Source organism: Bombina bombina, chromosome 5 (assembly GCF_027579735.1).
Source record: "Bombina bombina isolate aBomBom1 chromosome 5, aBomBom1.pri, whole genome shotgun sequence".
NCBI classification, from domain to species: Eukaryota; Metazoa; Chordata; class Amphibia; order Anura; family Bombinatoridae; genus Bombina; species Bombina bombina.
In genome coordinates this window covers 241,403,719-241,425,345 of record NC_069503.1, presented here as the reverse complement: position 1 = coordinate 241,425,345, position 21,627 = coordinate 241,403,719, and the positions used below count along the sequence as shown (strand labels likewise).

The following is a 21,627-nucleotide window of genomic DNA, read 5'->3' as shown; positions in this document are numbered from 1 at the left end:
ATCTGAAATGAACTATAAAATTCTAGCTCGATGGTACTTAACACCACAACGCTTGAGATATATTTACCAAACTGCTTCCTCCAACTGTTGGAGACGATGTGGCGAAGTGGGTACCATGACCCATATATGGTGGACCTGCCCACTTATTACTGGTTACTGGACACAATTGGAGCAGAGTATTAATCAAATTCTAGGTACTCATGTCTCCTTTAATTCTCATCTCATTCTCCTTAATCTGATTCCACCACTTAATTGTGCCCTCCAAACAAAGTTGCTTCAGCTAATGCTGGCTTGTGCAATAAGACTGATCCCAAGATTGTGGAAAACACAAACAATCCCTTCACATGCACAGTGGGTATCCGAAGTAGAACATATCTTAGCACTTGAGAAACAGTACTATTGCTACATGGGCAAACAAGATTTTATAGCAGACATTTTCTTTCTCTGGGAACAAGGTTTACAGGTTATTAATGCGCATTGACATTTTCACACCTAAGCAAGCAATAATTAGTTATATCCCAGATTTACACTTGGGTGGTGTACGGAACTCTTAAGGAGGGTTGTGCTCCCTAGTACCCTCTCCCCTACCCCTTTACCTTCTTTTTTCCATTTTTTTTTTTTTTTTTTTCCCCCCTACTGATTTCCTTTTTTTTTATTTATACTTCATAATTGGATATCTGCTGTGCTATACTTAAATGATTACTTTCTGTTATAATTTTTAAGCTAAACAACTAACATATTAAAGTTAATAAACATTAATTAAAACCTACTGACCTATATTTTCTCCAAAACGAAGTTTCATAATGTTCTAAAAGTTATATCTTTTATTCGCCGATGATGTCACGTTATCCTGCCCACTATTTTCAGCACTGCATGTTCAAAATACTTAAACCAATAACTTTGTGTTTAAAGCGCCATTTTGAAACCTAGGTATTGTAAATGGATAGGTACAGAGCTAAGGATACCCACGGAGTGGGTTTGGAAAACAATTAAATTTGCAGACAAGATTTTTGTATACGGTAGAGATATGTTAATGAAATGCTATTGATAAAAAGCGTATTTGGGTTAGTTAGTTAGTAACAGGCATAGAAAATATTTACTTACAGTGGCCCTTTAACAACAGATCTATCCTTTTTGAACGAAAAAAGAAAATTTTTTTGGGTTTATTGATTGTACACCTGTGAACTTTCTTATGTATATTCTTATTGTACAATGTGTGGAATATTGTTGTGAAACTTGCAAACTCAATAAAAATTATTGAATATAAAAAAAAAAGGCAGACAAGGGACTTTAACATAGAAATACATGCATATACATGTCTAAAGATGTGTGGGTATATATATATATATATATATATATATATATATATATATATATATATATATAGTGTGTGTGTACATATGTAGTTATGTTTTTATATTTGTATATATGTATTTACAGACATATATAAACATATAAACATATAAAGACATACTGTATATACACCTATATAGACATATACATATAAGTGTCATCAAAGTAAAAAAAGAAAAAAAAAATATTCCCATAGGCACTCACTTAATAAACTAAGGGCGTGTGGGGGTGCCAAACATAAAACTTAACTTTTATTAAATAAATTATAAAAAGTGAAATGTATCTACAAAATACCATTTCCATATATCTCTGTAGACCTGGAGAGAAATACACTATGGGGCTGAATTATCAAGTTCCGAATGGAGCTTGATGCCCATGTTTCCGCACGAGCCTTCAGGCTCGCCGGAAACAGCAGTTATGAAGCAGCGGTCTAAAGACTGCTGCTCCATAACTAGTCTGCCTGCTCTGAGGCTGCGGACATCAATCTGCTTGATACTATACGATCGGGCTGATTGACACCCCCTGTTAGTGGCCGATTGGTGAACTGCTTGTGCAATGATAATTGCCGACAGCGTATGCTATCTGCATTCATTGATGTCTGTCGGACATGATCCGCTGAGCGGGTCATGTCGGACAAACCGATGATAAATCGGCCCCTAAGTATCTATATTCAAAAATTAATTACTAGCTATCAGCCGATAAATAACAATATGAAAGCAGATTATAGGATAAAGAGGCTCATTGTTACGTATTCAGCGAAGGAAAAGGTCCCTACAAAATTATAGACTATGGTTTTGTGAGACACCGCTACCGGGTGTAATCAGGAATGGGCTTAACATAACATCCTATAGCTGAGACAATCTTCACAATTATTACAAAAGATATATGAGAGCATTACTTGTAGTATACAGTGCTGAAGTTACCGGTAAGGCTAGATACAATATGTGGATGTGGACTACAATTAATATTATTATCCAGAGAGACACAGACAGTCAAACGTGTATTGGAGCCCTTTGCAGTTAATTAGATGAAAACATGTTAAAGCATATTTATGCAATATTCATTTTTACTAAAGGTTTTAACTATGTATTTACTTCAGATATTTGATGTTCAAATGTTAAGCACATAGCAGAATATTTTCTAAGTATTTATAAATAGATATTCCTATATATATATATATATATATATATATATCTGTATATATCTTTACCTATATATAATCATCTATATAGATAGATAGATAGATAGATATTTTACCAAAAAATATCAGATATATGTAGAAATATGTATTTATGAATAAATAGAGCATATTCCTGTATGTGAAGAACATTGAAATGTTAAATATTCATATTTCCTGTTGGGTTAGCGCAAATGAGACTATGCGATTAGGTTTGAGCGAAAATGTTTTTTTTTCCCACTTTTTTTTTCTCCATTGACTTCTTTGGGGGGATACGTTAATGCACACTCAATATTCTAACTTTTGCTTTTTGCGATTGTTGGGTTAGCTTTAATTTCAACTCGTAATATGAGCGCAACCTGACAAGCGCAAATAGCTTACTTTTAGCTCAATTAACGCTCCAACTGAAGAATTCATTTTAGCTCCACTCATAATCTGTCCCTGCGTTAGTAGGGTATGAGACATTAATTGTAAATTTATTTTTGATTGCTTAAGGGATGGTTCTTTCCCTTCTCCTTTTTTTTGTATGTATTCATATAGAATCCAGCCTTAGTGTGGGAGATAATCTGTCTTTACATGAAGGAATTTATTTGGATTACCACCTTATAGCTCTATACCTAATCATGAAAATCATGAAAGTATCATTTTGACCTACTGTTTTTAACAAATTATAATTATACTTTGTATATTTCTGTTTATCTTTTACAAATTACATAGCACTTTTTATTTTTGCTATGTGAAATAAGTCCCACAGTTTCAGAGAGTAGGCTGGAATGAGGAATCCATTGAACTGAAAAGGGACATTTTTTCAGTGTGTTTTAAGTTCTATATCAATTCCTATTCTATTCTCTAAGCAAGTTATAGCAGCAGGATTCACAAATGTATCTAGCTAATTTTATTGTTAGTGATATTTGCCCATAAGTAGCTAATTTGAATTTGATTCAGACTGATATTAGCACCAAGTGCTCCACTGTGAGATTCTGCATTACATTAATTTTAGAAGCACAATTTTTACCTTGAGAGATGTTCATCTTTCTATGCAGGGTTGTGTATGTGAAGGAAAAAATCCTATTTTACAATATAAGGACTAAAACAAACCTCAAACATTTTGTGTGATTTCTTTCCATGCCGGCAAGTTTTTGATCATCAGGCCCTCAGTCTGAATTTCAAATGAGTAAGATTTAATTTTGTTACTTCCAATTTCTGACCTAATCGAATGCTAGATTTAAATGATGTATAATTATAGTATTTTTTTACTGATAAAATTGGAATAATTATTGATGTTTTTCTTTGTGTTTGATTGACAGGCAAAGGAACATTTTTGTAGGGTGTGGGGAGTTATTTGTGCCAGTGCTGTAAATCAAGATGGGCGATCAGTGACTCCTATCACAAAACCTTCACAAAACCAACAAGAAATTCTATTGCAGAGCATCTACAGGACAATTGACCCATCTGCTGTGCAGTATGTAGAAGCACATGGTACTGGAACATCAGTAGGAGATCCAGTCGAAGCAGCCAGCATTGGAAACATAATTGGGAAAAATCGCTCCAGTGAATTAATGCCTTTAAAGATTGGGTCAGTTAAAGGAAATATTGGACACACAGAATCAGCGGCTGGAATTGCTGGATTAATTAAAGTTCTCCTAATGATGCACCATAAAGTTATTCCTCCATCCTTACATTATACCAAGGAATTAAGTATAATCAAATTGGAAGAATTCAAATTCACAATTCCAGTGTATTCTAAAACATGGGAGGACCCAGGACATTTTGGCAGGATGGCAGGATTAAATAGCTTTGGTTTTGGTGGAACTAATGCTCATGTTGTCCTTAAGCAGCACAAACACAAATATTCTCATTGTAGTTCAAAACGACCAGCTGAAGTATTTATAATATCTGCATTTTCCAGTAAATCACTTAAACTAGTTATTGCAGACACAATAGAAAGGTTAAACAAAATTACATCTTTATCATTTCAAAATGTAGTTTACACATCTGCTTGCAGAAGAAGTCACAGTAACTACAAATACAGAAAAGCATTTTTAACTACTTCACTTACACATTTACAGCAACAGCTTGCATCATCAGCCAACACTGAAATAGCCCCAATTAAAGAAAGCCCACGGATACTCTTTGTATTTTGTGGCAATGGTGTTAATTACAAGGGAATGTGCAAGATGTTAATTGGTTCTGAACCAGTTTTTAGAAATAAATGTATTGAGATAGATGAAATTCTACAGGTTTATACACCTCTTTCCATTTTAGATTTACTAGAGAGTGAATATGATGATTTCTCAAGACCAGAGATTGCACAGCCAATGCTCTTTACCATTCAGGTCTCATTAGTGACTCTGCTGAGACACTGGGGAGTGAAGCCAGACACTATCATAGGACATTCAGTTGGGGAGGTTGCTGCAGCACACTGTGCAGGACTGCTTTCACTCCAGGATGCTGTTAAGGTCATTTATTACAGAAGCATGCTGCAAGCCAAAGTTACTGGAGGAAAAATGCTTGTAGTGAGTAATATACCCGTGACTGATATAGCAAGAGTTATTCAACCTTATTCTGGAAAAATCTGCATTGCTGCTTACAACAGTCCTACGTCATGCACACTTTCTGGTGATGCAAAATCAATTGAACAAATACACGATCAACTAATCCAAGCAAATAACAAAGGGGATACATTTTTATTACTGCATCTGCTAGATGTTCCTGCTGCATATCACAGCCACCTAATGGACACAATATTAGAGGAGATAAAAGAAAACTTGCAAAATTTAGCTGTAAAATATAGGCAAACAGATCTCATTTCAACAGTAACTGGAAAAATAGCTTCTCAAGGGGAATTTACAACTGGTGAATATTGGGCCAGAAATATCCGTGAACCTGTTGCTTTTGAACAAGCTTTAAGAACTTCAGAAAAATCTAAAGAAAATGCCTTTTTTATTGAAATAGGACCCAGGAGAGCATTACAGAGATACATAAAAGATGTTCTTGGACAGCATAATGTAGTTTTACCTGTTGTACATCAAAGTGCTGAATATGAGACACTTTTTACCCTGATTAAAACACTGTTTACAGAAGGATACAATCCTGACTGGAATAATATCTATGAAGCCTACAAATCTGCCCCAGCTGATATTCTCCAATATCACTTTGACCACAAAAAGCAAGAAATCAACTATGAGACATTTCGGCAAGGAAACCAAAGTGTAGCAATTACACACTCACTGCTGCAAGGTGTAAATGAAGACATGACTGAATTCACCTGCTCTGTTTCTGAAGCAACAACTCCCTACATATATGATCACAAAAATAATGGATCTGTAATAGTTCCAGGTTCATTTTATGTAGAGCTTGGTTTGGCAGCTTCAATAATCAACATGAAACCAAAAATTCATTTAAGTTCCCTTGAAATCAGCATTGAATTTTCCAGTCCATGTGTTGTTAGCCAAAAATCAATTGATCTTAAAATTAAGATAGAGAAAAACAATAATTTAACTCATTTTGAAATCTTGACCTCACATGTTTTTGCCCAAGGCCGGGTGCAAAAGAAAAATGGAAATTTACATGAATTAAAAACTATATCTCTTCAGCACATCTTCCAAAGGTGTAAATTAGTTTACAAAAAGGATGAGATTTATGATGAATTGTCAAGGTTTGGATTTCAGTATGGGGATGTTTACAAACAACTGTCTGACATTCATTATAGCAGAGACTTAAATGAAGGAATTACTGAAATGAAACTGAGTGAAGAGATTAGGGAAGAAATGCATGAATACTCCATACATCCTGTTGTTTTAGACTGCTTTCTTCAGATGATTGCTTGCCTTGCTAAAGAAAATAAAGGGTCAGTTATCTTTCCTTCTGCCATTGGCAGTCTCACAATAATCAGACCACTTCAAGAAAAAATGTTTGCTTATGCAAAGCAAGTAAACAAAACGGAAAATTATTTGGAACTCTGTGGTTGTTTTACAGATGAAAACGGTTTTGTGTTAGCAGAAATAAAAAATGCTAGACTCACATTTGTAAGGGAACAATCTCCTAAAACTGCAAATGTGTTTTTTCAAAACAGCTGGAAAAGAGCTTTAGAACCAGCCAGCATGAATAAACCAGAACAGGAACCTAAAATCCTAGTTTTTGCTGATCTATCCGGTATAGGACAACAATTACAAAAACATATCAATGGCTTGAATTTTATTTTTCATAACAACTGGGATTCTGATGATACAAAACTGAAAACAGTTAATATTCTCACTAGTGAATACAGCGATGTGTTGTTCATGTGGGGAATTCAGAAAGTTCAGAAAGAATTTAAACTTACCCTTACACAATATCTAGCAAAGTGTTGTGAGGTTTATCAGCAAGTGATCCTAGCTGTGAGGGAGAAAAATCCCAAAGCTTCTATAAGAACAGTCACCTTTCGAACAACTGAGAACACTGTGGATAATATTAACCCTGGATTTGTTTTTGTAGGCATGACCAGAGCTTGTGTAACTGAAATGACTGATATGTCATTCCAACTGATTGACATTAGCTCTTCAAGCCCTAACACTCTGGAATCACTGGCCAAGGTAATTCAGCATTATAAACCAAGTGAGTTTCCAGAAATAAGGATACATGAAGGTGACATTTATGAAAGTGAAATTTCACACAGTACAAATGATGTTGAAGATTTCAGAAAATATGCAGTGTCTTTAAAAAGGACGGATAATTTTACTTTATTTAGTGAAGATCCCTACAAGTTAGCAGAACTTTCTGCTGAGGTAACCGATTCTAAAATTACAGAGCTTACAAACAAAAATGTGGAGGTAGAAATTGATGAGATATCCATCCATACTGAAGACTACTTTCCTGTTAGTCTCTCCAGTTACCAATATGCAAACACTTTGTACTGGAAAACGTTGACTAATTGTAAACACAAACTTCTTGCTCTGGACTTTACTGCTACTATAAAAGCAGTTGGTAAGGATGTCAGAAAACTTAGAGTGGGTGATCATATTGTTTCATGTTATCCCATTGTTGCATCTTCCAGAGTTTTTCTCCCAGAGAATGTTTGCTATCCTCTCAAGAAAGTCCCAACTTTACAGAATATGCCCTGCATTTCACATTTAATTTTAGCATGGGAAGTTTTACATCAGCTACCAAAGGCAAAAAATAAACCTAAATTGTCAATTGTAACTTCTGAAACTCAGTCAATCTTATGTCAAATTATAAGCAAGACTGTTAAGGGAAGGGGATGGGAGCTAACAGAATATGCAGATAGATGTACAAATGTCAAACAATGCAGTGCAATGATTATTCTCCCTCCAACAGATGTAATTTTTGAAGAGGATTTGTCTCATTTGCTCATGCTTAAAGATTTAGTCATAATATGTGACAGAAAAAATCTATATGGGTTTCAAAATCTTGCAGAAATTTGCAGAGGGGATGTTCATATCCATGTCCTCAATCCTAATGCAATTTTCCAGAAAGCACACATTAAAGACACTGCAAAATATATATATAAATGGATAAAATCAATGCATGCAGAATTGTTTCAAAGTGTGCATTGCTCTGTACTCACTGAAAGAATAAACCACATGGCTGTCACTGACAAGAGCTATTTCACAGAGAAATGTTTACCCCTCTTTGAACTGGATAAAAATAAAATACCAAATGTTCAACTGCCTATGACTCAACAAACCCTTTTCCAACAAGATGCTGTATACATCATATCAGGTGGTCTGGGTGGTCTAGGCTTTGAAACAGTTAAGTTTATTCTACAACATGGTGGACAAAACATTGTCACTCTGTCTAGAAGAAAACCAAACCCTGAAATGGGAAAAGAACTACAAAGGATCTTGAATGAACAGAAGAACAGAAGAATAATCCCATTGCAATGCAATGTAACCAACAATTCAGATGTGATGAGAGCCATGCATTACATTTTTAAAATCTTTCCCAAAACTCCAATCAAAGGTCTTTTCCACAGTGCTGTAGTTTTACATGATGAAATTCTTCCTCATCTTAATCAGTCACTCTACGAGAAAGTGCTGAGCCCAAAGGTTGAGGGGACTGTCAATCTTCACCACGCTACACTCAACATGGACCTTGATTATTTTGTATGTTTCTCATCAATTTCCTCATTTTTGGGAAATCCAGCGCAAGCAAATTATGCTGCTGCCAACTCATTTCTTGACCTATTCTGCCAATACAGAAGAAATCTAGGGCTTTCAGGGCATTCTATCAGTTGGAGTGCTCTAAACTTAGGATTGTTGCGCAATCGACACAATGTTCAAGAGTTGTTGCAGGCCAGAGGAATACTTGTGTTACAAACACAAGAAGTGCATGAATATTTGGAAAAGAGCTTAATGATAAATAAACCCCATCAAGTAATTGCAAGGTTTGATTTTAAAATCATTGATACTAAGAGTTTAACACTGAAAAAGAGGTTCTATAATATAGTAGCTAAAGAAACGAGAAGACTGAATGAAACAGTTGTAGCCTCTAGTAAAAAACCTACTATTAAAGCAGAAGATTATATTATGTCACTAGTAAGTGAACTCTCAGGTGTCAGCTTAAATGAAATTTCAATGAATGACTTGCTAACATCATTGGGATTTGATTCCATGCTCAGCATGACAATACAGAATCGTATCTTTAAAGAGAAAGAAATAAATATTCCTCCTGTTAAACTGCTTGATCCAAGCACATCTGTATCAATGCTTGTCTCAATGATCAAAGAAAATTCATGTGACACAAAAGAAGATTTTACTGACACAATACTGGAAGCCACAAGACTTTAGTAAAAATAGGCTATATGATGAAACAATGCTAAGAAGCACTATTAAGTTAAAAATAACAAACATAACAATTAAGGCAACTTTCTATTTGTGCCAGCAGAAAAATCATACAATTCAAGGTTTACATTAAAAAAAAATTAAAAAAAATCCAAATCTAGTTTAAAATATTATCTATAGTATATCATTTTGCAATTAATTTATAGAAATTTTGATTCCATCGAAATGTTGTTGAAATTATATTAAAACTAAAAATGAAACTAAATAGATTAAACTCTTTTGGAATATGTGTATTGATATAAAATATTAGGGATGAGGTTTTAATGAAAACATCAGTATCTACAAATGTATCAAGCTCCGAATGGAGCTTGATGCCCCGTGTTTCTGGCGAGTCTGCAGGCTCGCCAGAAACAGCAGTTATGAAGCAGCGGTCACAAAGACCGCTGCTCCATAACCTGTCCGCCTGCTCTGAGCAGGCGGACAGACATCGCCGGAAATCAACCCGATCGAGTACGATCGGGTTGATTGACACCCCCCTGCTGTCTGCAGGGGGCGGCATTGCACCAGCAGCTCTTGTGAGTTGCTGGTGCAATGCTGAATACGGCGAGCGTATTGCTCGCCATATTCAGCGAGGTCTGGCGGACCTGATCCGCACTGTCGGATCAGGTCCGCCAGACCTTCATAACTAGAGGCCATTGTGTTTAATATATGACTGGAAAGCTTTACAAAATGTTACCTTACCCCTAAAAGATTAAACACCCATACCAAGGAGCTTCTGACACAAGTTGGTGTGGTTGTCAACAACAAACGAACCTATTCCACCTCTGGTTGGATAACCCTAAAATAAAGCAGTTTTGGTCAACCATAATTGTAATATTAGTTAAAAAAAAATCATTGACAATTACATCTGGACCCTTTGCACATACTATTTAACATATTTTCAAATATTAACCAAAACATTTTACCCAATTTAAATTAACTCAGCTAAACTGTTGATTCCCAAAAGGTGGATGTCTGTTAATATATTTAAAATTCAGGAATGTCAGGAGCAGGTAGCCAGTAATCTTTTGTTAGAAAAATATCATACTAGTTAGATTTATATCACAATATGATATCCATTTGGGAAGAAAGTTGAAACCCATTTTTTTTTTCTTTTATGATTCAGACAGAGCATGCAATTTTAAGCAACTTTCTAATTTACTCCTATTATCAATTTCTCTTTGTTCTCTTGGTATACTTTGTTGAATGAACAGCAATGCACTACTAGTTGCTGACTGAACACATGGATGAGCCAATCACAATCGGTATATATATGCTGCCACCAATCTGCAGCTAGAACCTAGGTTCTTTGCTGCTCCTGAGCTTTCCTAGATAAACCTTTCAGCAAAGGATAACAAGAAAAGGAAGCAAATTAAATAACAGACATCCATTGGAAAGTTGTTTAAAATTGTATTCTCTATCTGAATCATGAAATAAATAATTTGGGTTTCATGTCCCTTTAAGTTTTGTTCTATGTGCAATTCATGTATAAATGGTGGTGATTTATACACTTCTAACATTCAGACATGTGAGAACATTATTATTTTGCACCTTAAAGGTAGTAAACATTGATTATAAACCTTAGAAAACTGATACTGTTATGTTACTTTTTTAGTGTTATCTTGCACTTATTAATATTTTCTTTTATTTTTGTTTCACTTTTCATATGTATGTTCTTGTTGTTTCCTTGTTCTTTCATATGACTGTTTCATGATAGTTTCAAGTATCACATGAGCCTGTTAGTTTAACTTGAAATTGCTTGCTTTTGATTAATATTTAAATTAAATCATACGATGCATTGCTAATGAGCACAATGAGCTAATGAAAACAAAATAAGATGGACTGGGGATATGTGATCCAAAAGGTTTATCTTGCATATAATGAATTTTAGTTTATTTTTTAAAATCTATGAAAATGTATGAAAAATAAAATGTATAAAAAAAAAAGCATTTTTTATTGTTTACTTTTAACCATAAAATTAGAAAACCTAGATATCCTTGTATAAATGAACGGAAAAAATGAGTTTAGCATACTACATTATTTTCTGGGCTATACAGCAGTATTCTAATAAAAAACATTGGTATTGGGGTACAGATGAGGGCTACCAACAATACTGCAGTGTTTGTGTCTCCAGGAACAAAAAGGGGAGCCATATTTTAGGGTGAAAAATCCCTGTTTTTCCCATTGACATTCACCAGCCAGCCAGGTAGGTCTGCTCACCTACACAATACATTGGGGGACAGTGGCACGTGCACACACACATACACTCACAGCCATTAAAGGAGATAACTTGTACCACACAGTTTTAAAGGGACAGATCACAGTAATGTTTACACATCGCAAACTTAAAGGGAAGCTTTGCACCTGCACACACATTCATAAAGGGACAGGCACACACAACCTTTAGTGTGTAAAGCCACACCACACGCACAGTCTTAAAGGGAGCAAGTATGCATCTGCATACAACACACACAGCCTTAAAGGGACTTTCTGTCTTAAAGGGACAGGGGTAGTGTACACACACACCAAGCACTCACAGCATTTAAAGGGATAACTTGCACCACACACACACATCCTTAAAGGAACAGCTCACACCATGCACACCCAGCTCAGCCTTAAAGGGCAACTCGCCCCCTTCTCACACAGTCTTAAAGGGGCAGACGTACACAAACTTTAGTGGGTAAACTCACTCCACACATACAGTCTTAAAGGGAGCGATAACAGTATGCATCCACACGCAACACACACATCCTTAAAGGGATGCTCTGTCTGAAGGGACAGGGGCACATGCACACACAAACACACACACACAGAGCACTAACAACCTTTAAAGAGAAAGCTTGCACCCCATGCACACAGTCTTAAAATAACAGCTCACACCATGCACAGTCTATAAGGGACAGGACCACAGGCTTTTAAGCACACCCAAATGCACAAAGCCTTAAAGGGGCACTGAGTCTTAAAGTGACAGACACACAAACAGCCTATAAAGGGACAGCTCACACTACACGCACACAGTTTCAATGGTGCAGGTGCACAAACACAGCACACACTGCCTTAAAGGCACATATCACATTATGCTTGCACAGGCTTTGAGGTACACCCACATGTAGTCACAGATCAAACACATATGTTGCACTTAGCACACATAGCCATGAAGGTAAATCTCACACCACCGCACATTGGGGCCAATTTATCAAGCTCCGTATGGAGCTTGATGCCCCTTGTTTCCGGCGAGCCTTCAGGCTAAAGACTGCTGATCCATAACTTGTCCACCTGCTCAGAGGCCCCGGATGGAAATCAACCCGATCAAATACGATCGAAGACTTAAATGGGTCAGGTCACATTACGCACAAAAACATACACAACACACACACAGAACATTTTTTGCACAAAACAAATCAAATAATACAATATTTATTAATTGAACTAAAACTTGTTGTGAGCTCATCTTATGTGTGTAAGCTCCATCTAAAAAATGTTCATGTCAACCTAAATTAAATGGTTATGTTTAGTTAAGACATTAGACACTAACAGAGCCAGGCTGGAAATAAGTATTAATATAATGTGAAAAAACAGCTATGACCTTTCACACATTAAGAGGCAAATGCAAGGAAAACATTGCATTGTATAGATAGCAGGATGTTTAGGTTATTTTCCAGTCAAGGGCTTACGTATAGTTAATTATAAAAACATAAACATTTTATTCCGTTCAACCCCTGGCATCTCTTCCTGCACCCCATAAGAAAGGGAAAAGCACCACATGCTTGGAAACAGATACTGTTGTGCTGAGGAGAGTACAATATTGTCTACAGCTTAAAGACAGGGCCAATTTCAGATACTGCTCTGTGTACATTAAGCACATCATCCTATAACAGTGGTAATGACAGGAAGAACATCTTTAAATCGATCCACCATAGTTCAAAACGTCATGGATGCTACAGACATTCAAAGTGAGATATGGAGACTTTCAAGCCTTGCAGAGAAATGCCATGACACAGAGGCATCAATGCGTTGGCTACAAGGTCTTAGGTTAATAAGAAACAGTCACATATGTGAAACCTGTAATGATGTGTATGCTTTATGTTATAGTTTAAGTTCAATAGTTATGCTTAGTTCACTCTGTGCACTACAAACAGTTAACATTTTAGTCATGTGATTGGAGGGGGCGGGCAGTTATTGTTAAGATGGATGCTGCTGAATAAAGTCTGTATTCTTGTTCTCTCTCCTTGCTGTTTGCTATTACATTATAAAGATCATCACATGGTACCAGAAGTGGGGTGAAAAGTGACATGGCAGCAAACAGCAACACAAAGAACATTCCTTCTCTGGATTTCAGGGAACATTTCTGATAATTGGTCAAAGTGGAGGGAGCTGATTGAACTTGTGTTTGCAGGCCCAGATGCAGACAGATGGACTGAGCAACAGAAGGCAGCACACTTTTTGATATGTGTGGGACAAAAGGGACGTGATGTATGCAGAGCCTGGCAGGCAAGCGGGGATATCACTGCAGATGACAAAAAAAAACCAGATGTATTGTTTTCAAAGTTTGAAGCATACTGCAATCCAAGGAAAAACATCACAGTGAAAAGGAAACTGTTTTATGAGAGGAATCAGTATGGAGGTGAATCTGTGGATGAATGGGTGACACAGCTGCGCTTGCTTGCCAAAGACTGTGCTTTTTATGATGCAGGTGATATGATAAAAGACCGTATTCTGATGGGCAGTAAGTTTAAAGAAGTTCAGGAAAAGCTGCTGCAGGATTGCTAGAGCATATGAAATATCAAGAAAGGACATGCAGGTACTGGAAGGAACACAACACCAGATCAGTGCTATAGAAAATCAAAGCAGCAGATACTGGCAAGAAAGAGGACACAAGGGGATAAAAGGCAAGTGGGACACTGGGACAAGTAACACACAAGCAACCTGTGGCTACTGTGGAAATATGCACAACAAAAATGCTGCCTGTCCTGCAAGGTGGCAGATATGTAATAAATGCAAGAAAAGAGGACATTTTGCCAGGGTGTGTAAACTGTTTTCCCATATTGCAAGGACACAAACACAGGCTGTACACACCATAGAGGACAATGATGACAATGCAGGGTTAGACTCAGATTGCACCCCAATATATCTTGCAGCAGTACAGAAATCACACGTCTGCAGATGAAGCAAATGTAACCCTACAGATAGGGGCTCACAAAACTCCAGTCACATTCAAAATAGATACAGGGGCACAAGTAAACTGTGTGCCAAGCCACACATACCTGGAACTCCTTAGAAATGAATTCCCCTTAGAGACTCAAGACCTACCAAAACTGTTGGGATATGGTGGTGAAAAGCTGAAAGTGATGGGTCGCTGCCATGCAAAATGTTTTTACAAGGGATCTGAAAAGGTCTTACAATTGTTTGTGATAGAAACAAAAGCCCCAGCAGTATTAGGTCTAAAAACAAGTAAAGATATTGGACTTGTAAAGATCATTATGGCTGTGGATGGTGGATGCAGCGAACTGTCAAAGGACAACATTAAGCATGAGTACAGTGATCTATTCAAACGCCTAGGGTGCCTCCCGGGGATTAGCCGCATACGTATAAAAGAGGGTGCACAGCCTGTCATTCATGCCCCAAGGAAAATACCTCTATCCCTTGAGGCTAAAGTCAAACAAGAACTAACTAGGATGGAGAAGTTGGGGGTAATAAAAAAGGTCACAGAACCATCAGAATGGGTCAGTTCTATGGTTGTGGTAGAGAAGAAAAACACAGGCACAATTCGTATTTGCATTGACCCACGTGATTTGAACAAAGTAATAATGAGAGAACACTACAAACTCCCCACCATAGATGATATAGCTCACAAGCTAGTAGGAGCAACAGTGTTTAGTGTACTAGATGCACAATCTGGTTACTGGCAATTGCGTCTTGATGAACCCAGCAGTCACCTGACCACTTTCAACTCCCTCTTTGGACGATGGCGTTTCACAAGGGTACCTTTCAGCATTGCTTCTGCTCAGGAGATATTTCAAAAGAAATCACATGAGTTGATTGCTGGTCTACATGGTGTTGAAGTAATAATTGATGATTTGCTGGTTTATGGAAAGGATTGTACAGAACATGACGAAAACCTTATTGCCTTACTCAAGCGGTGTCGGGAGAAAAATGTTAAACTCAATCCAAACAAAATGCAAATTGGGGTAGAAGAGGTTACATATTTTGGACACCTTCTAACCAAAGAGGGTTTAAAGCCTGATCCAAAGAAGATAACAGCAGTTATTAGCATGAAGGCCCCATCCTCCAGGAAGGAACTAGAGACATCATTAGGCATTTTTAATTATCTATCCAAGTTTTCTCAGGGCCTCGCTCAGCTGACAGCCCCACTACGTGCATTGCTACAAAGGGATGCTATTTGGTCTTGGGACGCAAACATGGAAAAGACATTTGAGAAAGTAAAAAAACTGATCACTAAACATCCGGGGCCAATACTGAAATATTTTGATGTAAACTGCAACACTGTGCTTTAAGTGGATGCATCCCAGTTTGGGTTAGGTGCTGTGCTAATGCAACAAGGACATCCTGTTGCATATGCTTCTCTGACAACAACACAAGCCAATTATGCTCAAATTGAGAAGGAGATGTTGGCCATTGTAAATGGATGTGAGAAATTTCACCAGTATATCTATGGTCGCCCAGTGGTTGTGGAAACTGATCACAAAACATTGGAGTACATCATGCAAAAACCACTATCTGCTATACCTCCACGCCTGCAGAGGATGGTTATGAAACTACAACAGTATGATCTCACAGTGAAATATAAACCAGGAATGAAATTCCGATGGCAGATACGCTGTCTAGGGTGTTTCCAGAAGGACATGAAGCACGGGATGAACCTGAATTGGAAGAACAGGTACATACAGTACTAGTAAATATTCCAATAGCTGATGTACGGCTGGAAAAAAGATACCAAACAAGATAAAGTACTAGAAAAACTAATTCGTGTCATGTGCAATGGCTGGCCAGAAAAACGAAAGAAGCTTTCTCCTGAGTTGCAGGGATTCTGGCCTGTGAGAAATGAACTATTCTTTCATACGGATATCATATTTATGGGTGACTGTATTGTTATTCCTAAATCACAGCAGGCAGAAATATTGGAGCAAATTCACCAGGGACATTTGGGCATTACTCTTTGTAAGCGCAGAGCACGGGATGTGGTTTACTGGCCTAATTTGGACCTTGATATTGAGACACTTGTGAAGACATGTGAAACCTGCCAGACATTTAAAAAAAACAATGCAAAAGAACCTCTCACACCATGGAACACTCCTTCAAGGGCATGGCAGAGACTGGCCACAGATATTTTTCATTTTGATGACAACCACTACCTGATAGTAGTAGATTACTACAGCAAATTCTTTGAGTTAGTACAGCTGAGAAATCTAAAAGCATCAGCAATCATATGGGCTTTCAAAACAATACTCTCGAGACATGGAGTGTGTGAAGAACTTGTGTCTGATAATGGCCCGCAATTCTCAAGTGCTGAATTCCAGTGCTTTCTGCGTGAATGGGGAGTCAGGCACAAACCAGTAAGTCCGTATCACTCACAGGCCAATGGTTTAGCTGAGAAGTATGTTGGCATAGCCAAATCCATTATCCAAAAAGCACAATCATCAGGGCAGGATGTGTACCTAGGCCTGTTAAACTATCGTGCAACACCCATGGAGGGTTTATGTTCACCTGCACCTGCTCATGGGTAGAGCACTGAGGACCACAGTGCCTATTGCACCACAGAAATTGCAGCCTCAGACTATCCCACAGGATCAGGTAACAGGTCAGAGGAACATAAACATGAAAAAGCAAAAGCTGTATTTTGACAAATCTACCAAGTTACTTGGTCCACTCAGGGCTGGGCAAGCTGTGAGACACAGAGTCACTGGGGATACATGGGAACCTGCTCGAATTGTCAGTGAAGCTAATTCACCACGGTCATATATAATCAAAACCAAGTGTGGACAGAAACTGAGACACAACAGGCGTCATCTTCGACCAGACACTGCAGCTGATACTCTACTCGGCGAACCAAGCAGCAATGACAATAAAGAGCAAAGCAATGAATTCACAGAATTCCCTAACATGGATGTAAAGTCTACTGAGGACTTTGAGGACAACATAAGTGTATCAGCTTGTGATAATGCTGGGAATGACTCTCAACCTGACACTGATTGTACTGCTAGTGAGCCAGCAGTTACTTTCTCTCATTATGGTCGAGCTATCAAACCAAAAATATGGGAAGACTTTGTCTCATATTAAGTGTTTCATATTTGAAGGGGAAGATGTAATGATGTGTATGCTTTATGTTATAGTTTAAGTTCAATAGTTATGCTTAGTTCACTCTGTGCACTACAAACAGTTAACATTTTAGTCATGTGATTGGAGGGGGCGGGCAGTTATTGTTAAGATGGATGCTGCTGAATAAAGTCTGTATTCCTGTTCTCTCTCCTTGCTGTTTGCTAATACATTATAAAGATCATCACAAAACCTGTAACCAACACTGTTAATTAAACAATTATAGTCATGGCATTAATGTAAAACACTGGGTATGTAAAACATGTGTTTACAGGAAAAGTGTATGCTATGGTTCATTTTTAAGTCTGTCATCTGTCTTTCAAGCAAATCATTTTTTTTGGTGTACTGCTGGGTGCAAGATATGCCCCAAACCATGAAGCCAACATCCAAGATAAAAATACAGTAGTTGGCTGGTTTAATTTCTGCATTGAGGAATGTGGGAAATATTTACAATGTTCCTTTACTGAATTAGGTGCATTTGATGAAGATGGAAAAGCAAGTGCTATTATATCACAGAGGCGGTTGGATGGAAGGACACTGGGTGTTTGGAGGAATATAAAGAGGGTCAAAAAGATGTTTCCTACGTATTGTTCCTGAATGAACAACTTCCATACTCAAATCTGTAATACAGCAGCAAATATTGCAAGGGAGTCATATCATTTCTGCTGGATGGTGGGCCTATAAAAAATATTGAAATGCTTGTAAATGGAATCTACCAAAGTTCCATAGTGGTTCATCACCAGAACTTTGTGAAACTAGAGGAATGAGTAATTCATATCCAAATTATTGAGAACTTGTGGATGCAGGCAAAGCGTAAGTTGCGCAGACAGTTTGGTACAATTAGTATCTTAACAAATTTGAGTTTCGAGGAGATAATGTTTTTGCCTTTTTTTTCCCTGGTTATTGCCAAGAACTATGTGCTGTGAGCAAACCCAATTGACAAGGATCTCTAATCAACAGTAAATAAGATGAGTCTATCATCAATGCTGGTTTCTTGTTTTTGTTCTAATGTTTTGTACTTGTAATTTCAAACCTCTAATTTTAAATGCAATGTAAGCTAATGGTTTGAATTGTTCTCCAATCAGTGCTCTAGTCATACGGCACTTTTGTTGTAGCTAGAGCACAGATTGGAGAATATTTTAAACTAATAACTCAACAAAAATATTACTTTTAAAGTAGGAGGCCAGAGCGTGTGATATTTGAGGTTCAGCGCTACATTAAAAAGTAAGTTATAGTGCATCTTCGTTACAAATAAGGAGTTGCGCTCCATCTAAAATATCTATAACCATCTAGATCGGTTTAGACAAAGGGGAAAGTTTACTATCACTTTAAGGACTGTGTGTTTGTGCATGCTGTGATCTGTGACTACATGTTGGTGTACCTCTAAGACTATGCAAGCATAATATGATCTGTGTCTTTAAGGCTATGTATGCTGTGTTTGTGCACCTGTACCATGTGTGTGTGGTGTGGGCTGCACCTTTAACGGCTGTATGTGTCTCTGTCACTTTAAGACTGAGTGCCTTTTAAGGCTTTGTGCATTTTGGGTAAGTTTAAAAGACTGTGTGCCTGTCCCTAAATACTGTGAATGATGTAAGCTGTTCCTTTAAGGCTGTGTTCGTATGGTGCAAGTTGTCCCTTTAAAGGCTGTGGGTGCTCTGTGTGTGTGCACGTGCCCCTGTCCCTTTAAGACCGAATGTCTCTTAAAAGCTGTGTGCATTGTATGTGAATGCATACTGTTATCGCTTTCTTTAAAACTGTGCATTTGGTGTGAGTTGTGTGTGCATACCCCTTTAAGACTGTGTGAGCAGACGCTAAGCTGCCCTTTAAAGTTGCACTGTGTGAACATTACTGAGATCAGTCCCTTTATGACGTTGTGTGTGTGGTGCAAGTCATCCCATTAAATGCTGTGAGCTTCCCTTTAAGGTAGGGTGACCATATTGCCGCTTTAAAAAGGGACACATATGAAAAATACATATGTCAGGGCTATTTTCAGGGCTGTTTAAAGAAATGTTTTGTATAAGAACCCTGGCATATGTATTTTTCATATGTGTCCCTTTTTAAATTTGATGTGAGTTTACCCACTGAAGGTTGTGTGTGCCTGCCCCTTTAAGACTGTGTGAGCAGGTGTTGAGCTACCCTTTAAGGTTGCTCTGTGTGAACATTACTGTGATCTGTCCCTTTAAGACTGTGCACCTGGTGCTACTTGACCCTTTAAAGGGTGTGTGGGGTTTTACCTGTCCTTATAAGACTGTGTGAGCTGGTGGTGAGCTGATCTTTAAAACTGTGCTGCATTATTTTCTGAGCAGTTTGTACAGTAGGTACTGACAGGGCTGCTTTAAGTGTCTGTGTACAGTAAACAGTTACAAATGCATAAAACCTGCAGGAATGTATACAAACATGTAGGCTAACGGTTTCATACAATGTATCATGTAGGTGAGCAGACCTGGCTGTCTGGGGAATGTCTATGTGGAAAACAGGGACTTAAAACCGTAAAAGATGGCTACCCTTTTTGTTCCTGGAGACAGAAACACTGCAGTATTGTTGGTAGCCCTCATCTGTACCCTAAAAAAAAAATTAGAAGTAAAACATATATAGATATATACATATATATTAATGCTTTAATATGTGTATAAATATATGCATATGCTGCACGCCCCTTTTGCTGCACTAAGTTCTCATGACGTGTCTCATGAGCCTATGGAAGCGTGCTCTATTGAGCGAAAAGCTTAACATTGGAATGTGAAATATTTACAGCAAATACACTTAAACATAAACAGTATATATATATATGCAGGGCTTTTTTTGTGGGGGTACTCACCGGTATTGTGTAATAGTGATGTTGCGAACAGTTCGCCGGAGAACAGTTCCCGGCGAACATAGCTTATTCGCGTTCGCTGCAGCGGGCGAACATATACGATGTTCGATCCGCCCCCTATTTGTCATCATTGAGGAAACTTTGACCCTGTATCTCACAGCCTTCTGACACATTTGAGCCAATCAGCAGCAGACACTCCCTCAGAGACCCTCCCAGCTCCTGGGCAGCAGCCATTTTAGATTCATTACGATCTTGCTTTCTTAGTGAGAGGAGCTTTAGTGTTGCTGCTGACATTATAGGGAAATAGGTAGTGTATTTAGTGTCCACTACAGTCCTGAAGGACTCATCTAATCTCTGCTGTAAGGACAGCACCCCAAAAAGCCCTTTTTAGGGCTAGAACTTCAGTCGTTTTTTTTTTTATTTGTAATTTTATTTGCATTTGCCTGGCTTTCAGCCTGTGTGTGAGGCTCACAGCATATACTGTGATTAGTGCCACCACTGATATCTGCTTAACATTAGTGTAAATTTAAACAACAAAACTTTTAAATCATTTTGCTAGTGTAATCTAATTTCATTTTCTATCAGGCCTGTGTGTCAGGCTTACACAGCATACACTGTGGTTAATTGCTTTGCCAGCAGCCACCACTCATATCTGCTTAACATTATTTTAATTTAAAAAAAAAACACTTTTAAATAATTTTGCTAGTGTAATCTAATTTCATTTTCTATCAGGCCTGTGTCTCAGGCTTACACAGCATACACTGTGGTTAATTGCTGTGCCAGAAGTCACCACTTATATCTGCTTAACATTATTTTAATTTTTTTAAAAAAAAAACTTATAAATCATTTTGCTAGTGTAATCTAATTTAATTTTCTATCAGGCCTGTGTGTCAGGCTTACGCAGCATACACTGTGGTTAATTGCTGTGCCAGCAGCCACCACTCATATCTGCTTAACATTATTTTAAATTAAAAAAAAAAATCATTTGCTAGTGTAATCTAATTTCATTTTCTATCAGGCCTGTGTCTCAGGCTTACACAGCATACACTGTGGTTAATTGCTCTGTGCCAGCCACCACTCATATCTGCTTAACATTAGTGTAAATTTAAACAACTAAACTTTTAAAT

The 21,627-nt window shown here is 37.6% G+C and overlaps 1 protein-coding gene across 1 annotated transcript in view; it reads left to right on the top strand.

Moving 5' to 3' along the window:
* The window catches only part of LOC128661436 (uncharacterized), a 207,736-nt gene extending 198,418 nt beyond the window's left edge, over positions 1-9,318 (top strand). The window contains exon 6 of the mRNA XM_053715691.1: positions 3,844-9,318. Within this exon, the coding sequence (XP_053571666.1) occupies positions 3,844-9,318 (5,475 nt within the window). The remainder of the gene's footprint in view (positions 1-3,843) is intronic.
* The last annotated feature ends 12,309 nt before the right edge of the window (positions 9,319-21,627 follow it).